Here is a 14,303-nt window from a genome sequence, read left to right on the forward strand (position 1 = left end):
CTTTCAGTGCAACTTTTAGTTAAAGTTGACCCTAGAGTTGCAGTGGAGGACCTAAATATTCCTAGAGAGAACATATGAATCAAATCCATGAATAATCAAAGCCGCAAAGATGGAGGCATGAGTGTACTCTCAGCCTTAAAGGAAGGGGGACATTACTCTTGGGGACCACAACCGGTAGAAGAATTTGTGTATGTGTTGTGTGTGCTTTCACGTCACTTCCAACTTATGGCAACCCTAAGGCGAACCTATTGTAGGGTTTTCTTGGATACAATTTGTTAAGAGATGTGCCCTGGCCTTCCGCTGAGGCTGAGAGCTTGTGACTTGCCGAAGGTCAGCCAGTGGGTTTCGTGGCCAAAGGTGAATTCAACCTGGTCTCCGGAGCCGGAGCCACTAGAAGAAGTGTAGTTCCTTGAAAAGGAACTTGTCCAAGCTCTACCCAGAGGCGAGTCGCACCTCTGCCAAAGTAAATGCAACTGTTCGGAGTCCTTGACGCAGCAACCAAGAAGTTCCAGTTGTGTGTATGTGTGTATATGTATATATTTTACCCTTTCCATTGTACTCTTTGCAGAACCAAGCTGTTCCTGTGACCGAGATGAAGCCGCACCCAAAGGAGCAGCGCATTTTGCTTCTGGGAAAAAGGTTACCTGCCTTGCGCTGAGTCACGGGTCCCAAATGACTAATGCATTGGATGCCGCAAGAGAAATAACCGGAGGCAGGCAGGTTGGAAAACAAAAAAGAGAGAGATTGCAGCCAAGGGGTGGATTAGAGGTCTCAGGGATGGATTGCAAGGCGATAACCATCTTTAGTGGAGCTTTGGAGAAGGGCTTAGCAAAGGCAAGAGAAGGGGAGAGATACGCAGATACTACAGAGCTAGACAGAGGTACAAAGCCTAAGAAATTTGTCTGCCGGAGGCGAAGTTGCCATAAAAAAACGATGGTCAGACTTCCATTTGGATCTTGGTGGGAAATGGACAATTCGGACGGTCACATTTGTGGCACCTTTGGCTCCAATGCATTAACTCCAAACTCCCACCAAACATTTGGAAGTAGAGTTTAGGCATCCAAACATTTGCATGTCTTGGGCCAGCCTTGCAAGGTAGACTGGCCTCAGATAGGTTACATGGTTCCTGAACTTTGGCCTTCCAGGTGTTTTGGACTTCAGTTCCCAGCATCCCTGAACATTGTCTGACTGAGGTTGTTGGGAGCTGAAGTCCAAAAAAACCCTAAGGATCCCAGTTTGGGAACCACTGTTGTCCGGTAAGTTTTATAACTAAGATGATCCCCTCTTGCGCCAATATAAACCAGTTTCTATCAGCACCGCATCCAACTGTGTTAAACATTTAGCAGAGGTTCCCGAACCTTTGTCTTCCAGGTGTTTTGGACTTCAGCTCCCAGAATCCCTGACCGTTGGCCAAATTGACTGGGGATTCTGGGAGCTGAAGTCCAAAATACCTGGAGGGCCATTGTTTGGAAACCACCTTCGCAATTTTAGTCCACATCTCTTAATGGGGGGGAAAAAAAGGAGGGGAATGGAATAGAAAAAAAGGCTTGCTTCAAACCAAATGCTTGTGTTACTTCTTTTATTGCTCACAACTTTGCATAAAAACCGTCCTCTCTGTTTCTCTCATTCTTTCTCTTTTCCCCCTCCGTCAATCCTTTCTTCCTGTTAACTCATTTCTCTTTCAGAGGCCCTCTTTGCTTACGCAAGGCAATGCCAGGGCATGCCTTGTTCTTTCTACATACACGCAGAGGGTGGTATAACCGGTGCCAAGCCCTGAAAGGTTCTCTCAGGCCTTGGATATACTTTTGCAAGGTTTACCATAGAATCATAGAGTTGGAAGAGATCCCCAAGGGCCATCCAGTCCAACCCCATTCTGCCATGCAGGAAATCCAAATCAAAGCATCCCCGAGAGATGGCCATCCAGCCTCTGCTTAAAGACCTCCAAGGAGGGAGACTCCGCCACTCTCCAAGGAGTGTCTTCCACTGTCAAACAGCTTTTACTATCAGAAATCCCTCCTAATGTTAAGGTGGAATCTTTTCCTGTAGCTTGTATCCATTGCTTTGTGTCCTAATCTCTGGAGCAGCAGAAAACAAGCTTGCTCCCTCCTCAATATGACATCCCTTCAAATATTTAAACAGGGCCATCATATCACCTCTTAATCTTCTTTTCTCCAGGCTAAACATCCTCAGCTCCCTAAGTCGTTCCTCATAGGGCATGGCTTCCAGACCCTTCACCATTTTAGTCGCTCTCCTTTGGACACGCTCCAGTTTCTCAACGTCCTTTTTCAATTGTGGCGCCCAGAACTGGACACAATATTCCTGGTGGGGCCTGACCAAAGCAGAATATAGTGGCACTATACTTCTATAGATGCAGCCTAAAATTGCATTGGCCATTTTAGCTGCCGCATCGCTCTGTTGACTCCTATTCAACTTGTGATCTACTTGGACTCCTTACCAAAGAGCAGTGAGGGACCATCGAAATCCATAACATGCAGGGTTTGACAATGCAGTTTAATGCCACGATGGCACTCTGCGGTTTATTGTTTTGTGAGATATTTAGCCTTCTCTGCCAGAGAGCTCTGGTGCCACAACAAAACCCATAGCCTTGAACCATGGCAGTTAAAGCAGCATTGAACTGCATTATTTTCCGCAGCACGGATGCAGCCCTGATTTATTTGCACTGACTCTGATGGGAGAAAACGTCGCCCAGATTCCCAATGTGAGATTTCAATGGCAAACCCTATCATGGGGTCTTCTGAGGCTGAGATGATGATAATAATCATCATCATCACAATTCTATTTCTTACCTACCTCTCTTTATGGCTCGCAAAGCGTGGTGTGCTTTAAACATGGGACTAGGGTTCAAATCCCCACTTGGCCATGGGAACCCAATGGGTGACATTGCGCAAAACACACACTCTCAGCCTCAGAAACCCACATTATAGGTTCGCCTTTGGGTCTCCACAAGTCCAAAATGACTCGAAGACAAACAACAACGATAATATAATACAAAAATACGCCTTCAGATACCGGATATACTTGGGTGAAATAATATATTTATATCACTCAAATGTGGAGGAGGAAAAGGCATGAAGCAACCCAGTGCCCTTCTCCCAAAGGCTTGGAAGCGTTGTGGAAATGCCAATTCTTTCGTAAGGGAATGCTTTTTACAATCTAAACAGGGAACAAACCGGTGACGTCCTCCGAAAGTTATGAACTTTGGGCCAGTCTGCTAACGTAACCAGAGGCCTTTGGAGAGCGACAACCTTTGGAGAGCGACAGCGGTGCAAAGTTCTCTCTCTCCGCCGTTGCGTGAAAGACCAGCGAATGCAGGTCCCGCCTAACCATTTGTCAACTTGACTGGTACAAATATTGTTTACACGGTTTGGCCGCCCTCCCTTCTTTTCTCTTAAGTGCTTAAGCCTTTAAAAGTGCTTGGGGAGCTTGGCCATGTTTTAAATATAAGGTCAGAGCTTTGAAAACAATGAGAAAACGCACTCCCACAGTCAGATCGGGGAAAACATTACCGCAGATGCATATCCTCCAACTGCCCCAATTTGGAAGGGACTGCCCTGGTTAACCCTCTGCCATCCCACTTTTTCAGCCGCTTCTAAAGCGTCCCAGTTTCTCCCTCTTCCTCCCTCTTTGTCCTCAGCGTACTTCAGTTGCTGCAAAATGAGTTCAAGATACATAATAATAATGATGATGATGATGATGTAGTTTGCCCTGAGTTAACTCAGTGAGAAGGAAAGAAGGGACAATCTTGCCTTTCCCAGGAGGCTCAGGCAAAAGCAAACTGCTGCAAACCTCTCCTAGTTTGTGTCTTCTTCAAGAAACAGAGTCCCAATGAGAACAGATCCATTGGTTCAGTTGGATTTACCTATGTGTCGGTTCATCATTCGACAATGGTTTCCATAGGTCTAACCAACAAGATTGCACCAAGATTGATCCCATTTTGTCTTCATTTAGAGCGCTCTACATACCTTTTAACAAGCGTAGAGCGATCTTGTAGCGCCTTTGAGACTCACTGAAAGAAATAAATTGGCATCTAGGAAAACTCCTGCTGCCAACTTCTTTCTTTCAGTGAGTCTCAAAGGTGCAACAAGATCTATGTACCAATATTATTATTATTATTATTATTATTATTATTATTATTATCCTTTTATTACCAGCACTACTTTGAATTTTAGCAGTGTTCGCCATCTCCTTATATCCGAAATATCCAGCCAAGGACCTTTTTTGGCTTGAGGTTGTTTTGCGAGTATCCCCTCTTGCTCCTGGGGTTGAGAATCCAAACCAAGAGCAATAAATAGCATTAAATTCTTATGCTAAGAGCACTTCTCGCATGCTGCAGTTAGTCTATCTTTCTTTGTAGGGCTAGACAACTACGCCATCTTGTGGGTTGCGTTTGTGCATACATCTATCTATTAAAAGTATGTGAAGAGATCTTGTAGCACCTTTGAGACTAACTGAAGTAATAAAAGTAAAATACAGTTGTAACATGCATTCTAGTTGTTCCCAACGTATGGCAGCCCTACGGCGAACCGATCATGGGATGCGTCTGTGTCTACATCCGTATATTAAAAGTAAAAGAGAGTAGTCCATCCATATCCACAATTTCATTTACTTGCAGTCAGCCATGGCACAAAAATGTAATGTAGTCCCACAGTTTTGCTCTCTGCAATTTGTTACGCACAATCAAATTCCAAAAAGCGAAGTCGAAGGCTTTCATGGCCAGCATCCATAGTTTCTTGTGGGTTTTTCGGGCTCTGTGGCCATGTTCTAGAAGAGTTTATTGCTGACGTTTCGCCAGCATCTGTGGTTGGCATCTTCATATGCCATCTTCTTTCTCTGGAGATGCCAAAGCCACAGATGCTGGCGAAACGTCAGGAATAAACTCTTCTAGAACATGGTCACATACTAAGGTCTGAAAACATTACAGGTATAGAGTTTGGGACCATTTGCAATTTCAGGCCTCCACTGAGGGTCTTGGATAAGGGGGGGTTACTTTATCCCTACCTTAAAAGACCCCTAGTAGATGCTTGAAACCATAGATAGTACTGTGCCTTACTGATTTATGGTGAGCCGCATGAATTTCTCTCCTCTTAGGCAAAGAATACATCCTTACGTTACAGTGGCTGGTATTGCTAACTGGCCTATGGGTAAGTGGACTGGGAACCCTGCCTTCACACATCTCTAGAGCCAGTTTGTTAGAGACAAGAGGATGCTGGACACTCACAGAATAGAAATATATTCCAGTCCCAACCCTACTATCAAACACTGGGAGGGGAGGGAATCAGTGCTTCTCCTATAGCCTGTTTGACTGCAATATCCATCATGTAGTCATGCTGGCAGCTGCAATCCAGGAACTGGAAAGCCTCACAATTTGGTCTAGCACAGTGTTCCCAACCTTTGGTCCTCTAGATGTTTGAGACTTCAACTCCCAGAACTCCTGAACCATGAGCATACTGACTGGGACTTCTGGGAACCGAAGTCCAAAACATCTGGAGGCCCAAAGCTGAGAAACCTTGGTGGCTCACTATCTCGCTCCTTCGCACAACCCATCCAACTGCAAGTACAGTTCTTAATGTAATATCCTCAGCTCCATGGAAGTGAACAAGATGCAGATCTAGAAAGGGCAAGCTAGGCGTGGGCTGTCGAATCACGAATGCAGACGGCACCATCGGAAATCAAGTTTATTTTATAAGCATCGTTGCATTTTAAATATAAAAGGTGCTGGCGAGGGTAACCCTGATCCCTGTGTGACTTGTGCTTTTTACTGGCCAATGTCTAAAAGCTCTAGCCTTCGTCCAGAGTCTTGGGTGCTCTGTAGCTTGTGGAAAATGGCGTTTCCGTACAGATAGGTGCTTGCGTTAATGACGTCTATTGCAATACGGAGCTCTCCCTGATGCTCCAGCCATAGAGCTCCGCATGTGCATAAACCCCCAAGCTTGCCTGAGATATGGGTGCTTCAGAAAGGCTCTTCATTCTGGGCTCTTGGCTCTCGTGTGTTTTTCCATCAATGGTGAAAGTTATATACCTTGCACCCTTCAATGTGGCCTTTCCGCCCCCTTCCTAGGGCTTCAGCTCTGCGCAGCCAGTCCCAGGCTGGCGAAAGATGGCTTTGAAATCAGAGGCTGGCGTAGCTGGAGATCACTTGTTCCAGAGTTGTGAAAGAGTCCAGAAAAGCGTCTTCGTCCAACCCAAACTTGGCGTACTGATGAACGTAAGCCCTGCGCGGAATGAACAATACGATTCGGTGAGCAACAGGCCTCGGCGGTGGCTATATTCCCCTGAAAAAGTAACAGGGCTTCGGGTATTCACAGCTGATATTATTCTGCTGGTTTTAATCTATGGCTCGGACTTTCGGCACAAGAGAACACCCATATTGCCTTGTTCAGAGGTTGGGAAAGTCACTTTGGGGACTACACCTCCCAGAATCCCCATGGCAGCATGAACAATAGCTAAGTTGGCTGGCAGTATTGATGAATTCCTTTTCATTTTGTCCCACTGAGAATTCGGAGTTAACGGCATATTAAAAAGCATTTCCCTGACTTACTTGGAAGCGAACATTTTCCAGGCCTTCCCCACGACGCCGTCAAGGGGCTTCAGCAAAAACTGGCTGTTGCTCACCAGAGATGCGGATTTCTCATATCTATTAAAGGCTCTTGGGGTTTTCCAGATGGTCAGGGTGTCCTCTGGAGCGTTTAGCCAAGAGGTATATAAAGCAGGGTCTCGGAAACCTCCTATAACAAGAATAACATGCTTTAAAGCCGTGGGTGGTTGAATCTGTGGATAAAGAATCTGAACACCGAGGGCCGACTTTACTTAATTTTGAATACAAAGTGTGCCGAAACATGCTGCATCGCTCTTGTTTATGTGTTTAAGAAACCTCTGCCTATTCTTTCCATTGCGAAGTCGGAGGCTTTCATGGCCGGCATCCATAGTTTTCTGTGGGTTTTTTGGGCTAAGTGGCCATGTTCTAGAAGAGTTTATTCCTGATGTTTCGCCGGCATCTGCGGCTGGCATCTTCAGAGAAAAACCCACAAAAAAAACGTCTTTCCATGTTATATCTTCCTTTAGTACTAAAGTTTCTATTCAAGAAGTCATGCCCAGGAACACATGTGTTTCATTAATGGAGGTGTACCTATTATAATAATAATTACTGTTATTTTTTGGATGCTGGGACTCAAGGTAGCTTAGAAAAAAAGGAAAGTAAGGCCTGTTACAGACTGCCAAAATAAAGCTGCTTTGGGTCTCTTTGGAGGTATACTGTTTAAATTATGCATGCACCCTAAGAATCTGGAAGCTGCACCAAAGCTGCCCTCCAGTGCTTAGGAATGGAGTGTGGCTTTGGCGCGACCTCTGGACTCTTAGGACCCATGCGTCATTTAAATAGCATACCTCCAAAGAGACCCAAAGCAGCTTTATTTTGGCAGTCTGTAACAGGCCTAAGTGTCCACAGAGCAGAGAAAGCATGCGTGGCTAACTCCCAACCCACAAAAAACTATGGATGCCGGCCACGAAAGCCTTTAACTCCCAACCATTTCTTACCTAGATCGGCGCTCTGTACGTCTTTGCCTCGCAAGGTCACCAGGTTGGCGATGGAGGTGTTGAAACGAACTGTCCGGTTCGGAGACTCTTTCTGAGGGGCAGGGAGCCCAGGCGCAGGAGGCCGCACCTGCCAGTCAATACCTGGAAACAAGTGCGTCAAAACTAAGTTCTCTTTCACACAACGCAGTGATGCTGCTTTAACTGGCACGTCTCCTTCCTAGGGATTATCGGGATTTGTAGTTTCATGAGCCGTTCCACATTCTTCCCTGCTACGGATGGCGCTACTGCTTCACCAAAGTACACATCCCTGGATTCCATAAGATGCAACCATGGCAGTTAAAAGTGGTATCAAAGGGATCTAGGAGTCTGCCCAACTCAGGGCAAGTTCATCTCTAAAGACTTTGAGTGTGTAAGAATGGCTCCTCCTGTTGGGGTTAGATGGTCCAATGAAGGGCTTGGGAAAGTTACTTATTTGAACTACAGATCTTTGAAGCCCACAGCCAGCCATGCTCAGGCTATGGAACTACATTCTGAGACTTGCGGTTAGAGGAGGTATTTAGTAGAGAATTTTAAATTCCTTAATCCTGTCAACCTTTCTGAACTCTAGCCAAGGGTGCAACTTTAACGCCTGTCGTCTTTCACCTGTAGACACCATTTAATATAGGAGGCTCCACGCCGGATGCGGTCTGGATTCGTCGGTGGCCCCTTACCTTCTTCCATTTTTGCGTTTGCGATGAGCATCTGCCGCAGGTGTTTCAGGAGCCCAGGCCACGCGAACGTCGTAAAGGGGAGGGAATTTTCAGACATTTGAGGAATGTTCCGGAGACCCAACATCTTGAACTCGGGATGGGGAACAAGAACTTCCATTAGACTCCCTAAGGAGAAGGGGGAAAACAAGACAGGCATAGATAGCCTAGTAAGGAGGCCTGAGTGCTAGTAACTTAGAGACGTCTCTAAGTTGTGTAGTTAACACCACATACCTAGGGGACTTCTGTTGTAGTGGGTGGCTCCTTCGGAGTAAGCCGGCTGGAATACACTCCCCAGTTGATGTGCAATGACTCGGTTGACGTCCCGGAAAGAGATCTGCTTGATGTTCATAAGCTGCCCACAGATCTTGTGGACGGCATCGTTTTCGTGAACCAGGATGGCATCGGAGGACTGGTAAAGGTGCGAGAGGGTCAAGATGGCATTGTAGTTCTGCACAATTACCTGGAAAAGAAGAGGATGCATTAAAGGAGAGGCTCTAAAGGCATCGACTTCATGGGTTCACCATTTTCCTCATGGAGGATACAAAACTGCCTTTGGGGAGGAGCAAAAGGAAGAGCCAGAACTTGGAGATACTACCTTGGAGGGGGCTACAACTCCCAGAATCCCCTGGACAGAAGCTAGGGGATCTTGGGAGTTGGGGTCCTCACAAAATTATAGTGTCTCCAAGTAATGGATGGAGTACACACTTGGTATGGAGACTATCTGAAAGGTTTCCACATGGGAGTATGACAGCTGGGATACCTTCAGTAGCTTTGGTTCCCTGCACATTTGCATCTATTGGTCTCTGAAAGAGCACTTGCTTACTACTTAGAAAGTACTAGTCTATTCTGACAAAATATATTTCCCTGTATGACCCTACAAGGGCTCTTAGACCCCCAGAAAATGCCGTTCTTTCAGTCCCACCGCATTCACAAATACACTCATAGGGATGTGAAGTAGGACTACTCCAGGTTCTGGAACTTGCTTCTTAAGGTTGTGTTGTGGCCAGCTTAACTCCATTTCTATGTTGGATCTGCAGCATGTTTTAACCGTACTGTGCGCCTTGAGTCCTGGCCTTTGTGGAAACGGCCGGTTAAAAATAAATAGGATGATAATCTATTGATATTGATAATACTAATACAGTTGTTAACAGAGCTGCAACATTCACCTCACCGGTTCCATAGGGCCAGATGACATGGTTGAGCAGGAATGAGGTGGGATATGTGTCTTTGAGGTCTGCGGTCACAAAGGCACCCAGGCCTGATCCGGTTCCGCCAGCCATGCTCATGATGGTGAGAAATCCACTCAGTCGGTCGCATTTCTCGGCCTCTTTCCGGACCAAGTTCATTATCGCTTCTTTGTGTTTGGGCCCATGGACGCAGTAACTAGAACACAAAAAAAGTGAAGTTGGGTATGTATATAGTATGTGACTCCAAGGAGGACACATGCTCATAGTTCTCCATCATCACTGCATTCTCTATTTTTAATGAGCAAGTTTCATCAGCAGAGGTTTGCCATTGCTGTCCTCTGAGGCTGAGAGAGTGTGACTTGTCCAAGCTTTGCGGTGAGCCATTTTCCTGGTGTGATCCCAGATTCGAAATAGGACTGCTTTGCTTTCTTTATATCCCTTCGTATTTCTTTGGACTGAATCTTTCCAAGATGGCTTCCAAAAGACGGAAGAATGGTGAAGGTCTGAAGGAAACCTTGAAGAAGGTGGCTTTTAAAGATGTGGCGGTGTACTTCGCCAAAGAGGAATGGCAACTGCTGGACCCAAAGCAGAGGGCATTGCATGAGGTGGTGATGATGGAGAACGATGAGCATGTGTCCTCCTTGGAGTCTCTTCCAGAACATGGCCACATAGCCCCAAAAACCCACAACAAATTGTGGATGCCGGCCCTGAAAGCCTTCGACTCTCTGGGAAAATATATAAGGACTGGCATATCTTTCCAGCATTGATGCCAGCGTACATACCCATTTGCCCAGTTGTTCCCTGACCCTTGCTTTTGACAGAATTGAGACCGGTGGTCATATGTCCAGCTGCCGGACTTGGAAGCCACCGATAAAGTCTGTCCGATCACTTTGGGTTCCATGTCCACCAGAACAGCGCGAGCGGCCAGCACTGAAGGGGAAGAAAATGCAAGCCAAATCACGTTTTAGAAAGGAGAGACGAACAAAGAGGAAACAAAAGCAGAAACCAAGGATGATAAAAGGTGCCAACGTCTTTCATTCTGTAATTACAATGGTCCCTCCACATTCGCTAGGCATCTCCAGGTCCTCTGGCGCAACTCTGTGGTCAACATCTGCCAGAGGTTGATCATAGAGTCATGCTGGAGGACCCACAAATGCCTACAGAAGTGTTTTCTCTAGGAACATCTAAGTCCTCCAGCACAACTCTATGGTCAACTTCTGCGCTGGGGGGATCTAGAAGTTCCTGGAGAGGATATACATATTAATCAAAGCCGCAGATGCGGAAGTGTGGATACAAATAGTTATGCATCCTGGAATTTTGTACGTTCTCAGGCATCGTTTTCCTTTGCTTCATCCTTTAGATCCTTTGTTACATGCCTCTACGTTTTACCTTCGACTTATCCAAGGGCCATGTCAAAAATCCATAATGTTGGCCCCTCGACTTACATATACGCGAGGCCGACTTATAGTCGAGTATATATACAATACCTCCAGGTTTCTCTTCGCTGAAAAAACGTTCTTCGCAGGCGGCCTGGTAGGAATCGTTTTCCTTTTTGGAACACAGTCCCTGGCCGCTGCGCAGATCTGCGCAGATGGTATCGAACACTTCGCGGCCGACTTGGTTCCCACATTGGCCAAGCTGGATCGTGACGATCGACATCCTCCACCTTGGATCCCAAAATGAAACGATAGAATCACAGAATCGTAGAGTTGGAAGAGACCCCGAGGGCCATGAAGTCCAAGCCCATTCTGCCATGCAGCAACTCTCCGTCAAAGCATCCCCAACCTCTGCTTAAAGACCTCCAAAGAAGGAGACCACCACTTATATATTTCATTGTCAGACAGCCCTTACTGTCAGGAAGTTCCTCCTAATGTTGAACTGGAATCTCTTTCCTTGTAGCTTGCATCCATTGCTCCATTGTGTCCTGTTCTCTGGAGCAGCAGAAAACAAGCTTCCTTCCTCCTCAATATAACCTCCCTTCAAACACTTAAACAGGGCTATCATATCATTCTTAACCTTCTCTTCTGCAGGCTAGACATACCCAGCTCCCTAAGTCTTAGTAGTTTGAATCCATTGCTCCATTGTGTCCTAGTCTCTGGAGCAGCAGAAAACAAGCTTGCTCCCTCCTCAATATGACATCCCTTCAAATATTTAAAGAGGGCTATCATATCACCTCTCAACCTTCTTTCCAACAGGCTAAACATCCCCAGCTCCATAAGTCTCTCCTCATAGGGCTTCATGGTTTTCACACCCTTCACCATTTTCATTGCTCTCCTTTGGACACATGGCTCCAGTTTCTCAATGTCCTTTTTGAATTGTGGGGCCCAGAACTGGACACAATATTATTCCAAGTGAGGCCTGACCAGAGTAGAATAGAGTGGCACTATTACTTCCCTTGATCTAGACACTAGACTTCTATTGATGCAGCCTAAGATCGCATTGGCCTGAGGTCCAAAGATAGACTTAGGTCCAAAACAGACACTGCAGAGATGATCCAGTTTGAGACTGCTTTAAGTGCCTTGGCTCAATGGTAGGGAATTCTGGGAATCCTACATCACTGAGCCATGTCAATAATAATAATAATAATAATAATAATAATAATAATAATAATAATAATAATAATAATAATAATAATAATAATAATAATTTATTTATACACCGCTGTTCAGCCAAGGCTATCAGAGTGGCTTACAATTTGTTAATCAGACATCAATTAATTGTGTTAATTAGAGCAGGGTCCGCACTTTTAGCATCTCTTGCTAAAAGTAAAGTAATTACCCATGGAATCCTGGGATCTGTAGTTTGCTGAGGCACAGAGGAGGGTGAAAAAAGAATCTCTCCCAGAACTACAAATCCCAGGATTCCAAAGCCATGGCAGTTAAAGACAAAGCCCTGGGATCTGTAGTTTGCTGAAGCACAGAGGAGGGTGAAAAAAACACCTCTCCCAGAACTACAAATCCCAGGATTCCAAAGCCATGGCAGGTAAAAGAGGTGTCAAAACTGCATCTTTTCTTCAGTGCTGAGGCTGCCTCCACTTTACAAAGCCCTGGGATCTGTAGTTTTCTGAGGCACCCAGAGCCCTGCTTCACCCAAAAACTACAAAATCCCCCTCCCATGGAATTCTGGGATTTGTAGTTCTCTGTCCAAACTACAAATCCCAGGATCCCACAGGTGTCAAACTGCTTTAGTGCCATGGTTTTTTTTACCCACTTGCAGTGCCTCAGTTTCTCTAAGCCTTCCAGAAATCTAATAGCATTTCTGTCCCACTCACCTTTAAATCAGGATTTCAGGGGTGTTTTTTGATACTGCGCATGCGCCGCGCATTGGTCTGAGTCCCGCCTTCAACGAATTTCCTCTTAGTCCCTACTGCGCATGCTCCCTTTTTGGAGCTCGTTAGGAAGAAGGGCAAGGCTTGGGCTTCACCCGAGAACAGTGCGCATGGGCCTAGAAAAGGCTTGGAGGAGGACATTTATCTATACCGATAGGTGGCGCTGGAGTGAGTACTTGACGCATGCGCATTGGTTTGGAGGGGCGAAAGGCGCGAGAGTAAGGGAAAAGACGCGATTTGGGCGTGTGCGCCTGCGCAGTGGGAGGTTAGTGGTGGGTTTTGCGCCTGCGCAGTGGCTCCTCCGAGGCCCGCGCAGGCGCAGTATGTGGGGAGGGACCTTGCCGCTCCCGGGCGATGGCGGCCGTCATGGCGGCGCTGGGGCTGGACGCGTTGGGCCCATGAGGCGCCCCTTCGGCTCTCGAACCTCGCCTTCGCCTCTTCCTCCGCCTCCTCCTGAGGGCAAAGGGGCAGCCGCCGAGGGCGAGGCCATGGCGGGCGTCTTCGACATCGACCTGGACCAGCCTGAAGAGGCCGCTTCGGACGAGGAACTGGAGGAAGGAGTGAGGAAGGCCCAGGAAGGGAACCCCGGGGAGGGCAGGGGCCACAGGGTTCCCATGGGCAAGCCTTCCCCAAGGACTCTCTATGGACAAATAGTCCCCAATGGTTCCCTATGGGAAAGTATGGTTTCCATATGGGCAAGCCTCCTCTAATGGTTCCCTATGGGCAAATAGTCCCCAATGACTCCCTATGGGAAAGTATGGCTTCCCTATGGGCAAGCCTTCCCCAATGGTTCCCTATGGAAAAGCCGTTCTCAAGGTTTCCCTATGGGCAAATAGTCCCCAATGTTTCCCTATAGGAAAGTATGGTTTCCTTATGGGCAAACCTTCCCCAATGACTCTCTGTGGGCAAATAGTCCCCAAGGTTTCCCTATGGGAAAGTATGTTTTCTCTATGGGCAAGCCTTCCCCAATGATTCCCTATAGGAAAGTGTTCCCCAGTGTTTCTCTATAGTAAAGTATGGCTACCTTATAGGAAAGCCTTCCCCAATGACTCTCTGTGGGCAAATAGTCCCCAAGGTTTCCCTATGGGAAAGTATGTTTTCTCTATGGCCAGCCATTCTCCAATGTTTCCCTATGGGCAAATATTCCTCAGTGTTTCTCTATGGACAAGTAGGGCTTCCCTATGGGCAAGCCTTCCCCAATGATTCCCTATGGGAAAGGGTTCCCCACTGTTTCCCCATGGCTAAGCATTCAGTAATGATTCTCTATGGGCAAGTATGGTTTCCCTATGGCCATCCATTTGCCAATGTTTCCCTATGGGCAAATATTCCTCAGTGTTTCCCTATGGGAAAGTATGGTTTCTCTATGGGCAAGCATTCCCCAGTGTTTCTCTATGGGAATGTGTTCCCCAACGTTTCCCTATGGGCAAATATTCCTCAGTGTTTCTCTATGGACAAGTATGGCTTCCCTATGGGCAAGTGTTCCCC

The 14,303-nt window shown here is 46.6% G+C and overlaps 2 protein-coding genes and 1 long non-coding RNA gene across 6 annotated transcripts in view; 2 read left to right on the forward strand and 1 right to left on the reverse strand.

Annotated features, from left to right (window-relative positions):
* LOC121917130 overlaps window positions 1-7,677 on the forward strand; it is a 9,564-nt gene extending 1,887 nt beyond the window's left edge. Inside the window, exons 2-5 of one of the 2 annotated variants that reach the window (XR_006100966.1) lie at window positions 569-720; window positions 3,183-3,363; window positions 6,080-6,259; window positions 7,559-7,677. This is a non-coding gene — a long non-coding RNA (uncharacterized LOC121917130). Of the gene's footprint in view, window positions 1-568; window positions 721-3,182; window positions 3,364-6,079; window positions 6,857-7,558 lie in introns of those variants that run through there. The other variant, XR_006100965.1, reaches the window with a different exon arrangement.
* TUBD1 (tubulin delta 1) lies at window positions 6,101-12,785 on the reverse strand. 2 transcript variants are annotated; one of them, XM_042442845.1, is made up of 9 exons: window positions 12,762-12,785; window positions 10,978-11,156; window positions 10,273-10,420; window positions 9,470-9,686; window positions 8,535-8,763; window positions 8,265-8,429; window positions 7,555-7,695; window positions 6,560-6,746; window positions 6,101-6,233 (listed from the first exon to the last, which is right to left on the reverse strand). In XM_042442845.1, the coding sequence occupies exons 2-9, from the start codon at window positions 11,147-11,149 to the stop codon at window positions 6,131-6,133; spliced, it is 1,362 nt and encodes a 453-aa protein (XP_042298779.1). In that variant the 5' UTR covers window positions 11,150-11,156; window positions 12,762-12,785; the 3' UTR covers window positions 6,101-6,130. The 2 variants fall into 2 exon arrangements, with proteins under 2 accessions (XP_042298779.1, XP_042298780.1); XM_042442846.1 differs by lacking the exons at window positions 10,273-10,420; window positions 10,978-11,156; window positions 12,762-12,785 and having other exon boundaries at window positions 9,475-9,641.
* A 343-nt stretch (window positions 12,786-13,128) lies between these two features.
* RPS6KB1 (ribosomal protein S6 kinase B1) overlaps window positions 13,129-14,303 on the forward strand; it is a 152,713-nt gene continuing 151,538 nt past the window's right edge. For both annotated transcript variants that reach the window (XM_042442711.1, XM_042442712.1), the window contains exon 1: window positions 13,129-13,378. In XM_042442711.1, coding sequence (XP_042298645.1) covers window positions 13,142-13,378 — 237 coding nt within the window. In that variant the 5' untranslated portion in view covers window positions 13,129-13,141. The remainder of the gene's footprint in view (window positions 13,379-14,303) is intronic.

The sequence above is a fragment of the Sceloporus undulatus genome, chromosome 11 (assembly GCF_019175285.1).
Source record: "Sceloporus undulatus isolate JIND9_A2432 ecotype Alabama chromosome 11, SceUnd_v1.1, whole genome shotgun sequence".
Classification (NCBI taxonomy): Eukaryota; Metazoa; Chordata; class Lepidosauria; order Squamata; family Phrynosomatidae; genus Sceloporus; species Sceloporus undulatus.

Excerpts from the sequence above, each read along its gene's own strand:
- TUBD1 (XM_042442845.1), bottom strand. The coding sequence starts at position 11,149 with ATGTCGATCGTCACGATCCAGCTTGGCCAATGTGGGAACCAAGTCGGC. Across the intron at positions 8,764-9,469 it reads GGCCCTATGGAACCGGTGAG|GTAATTGTGCAGAACTACAA; the intron begins GTGAATGTTGCA and ends CTTCTTTTCCAG. Across the intron at positions 8,430-8,534 it reads CTACAACAGAAGTCCCCTAG|GGAGTCTAATGGAAGTTCTT; the intron begins GTATGTGGTGTT and ends CCTTCTCCTTAG.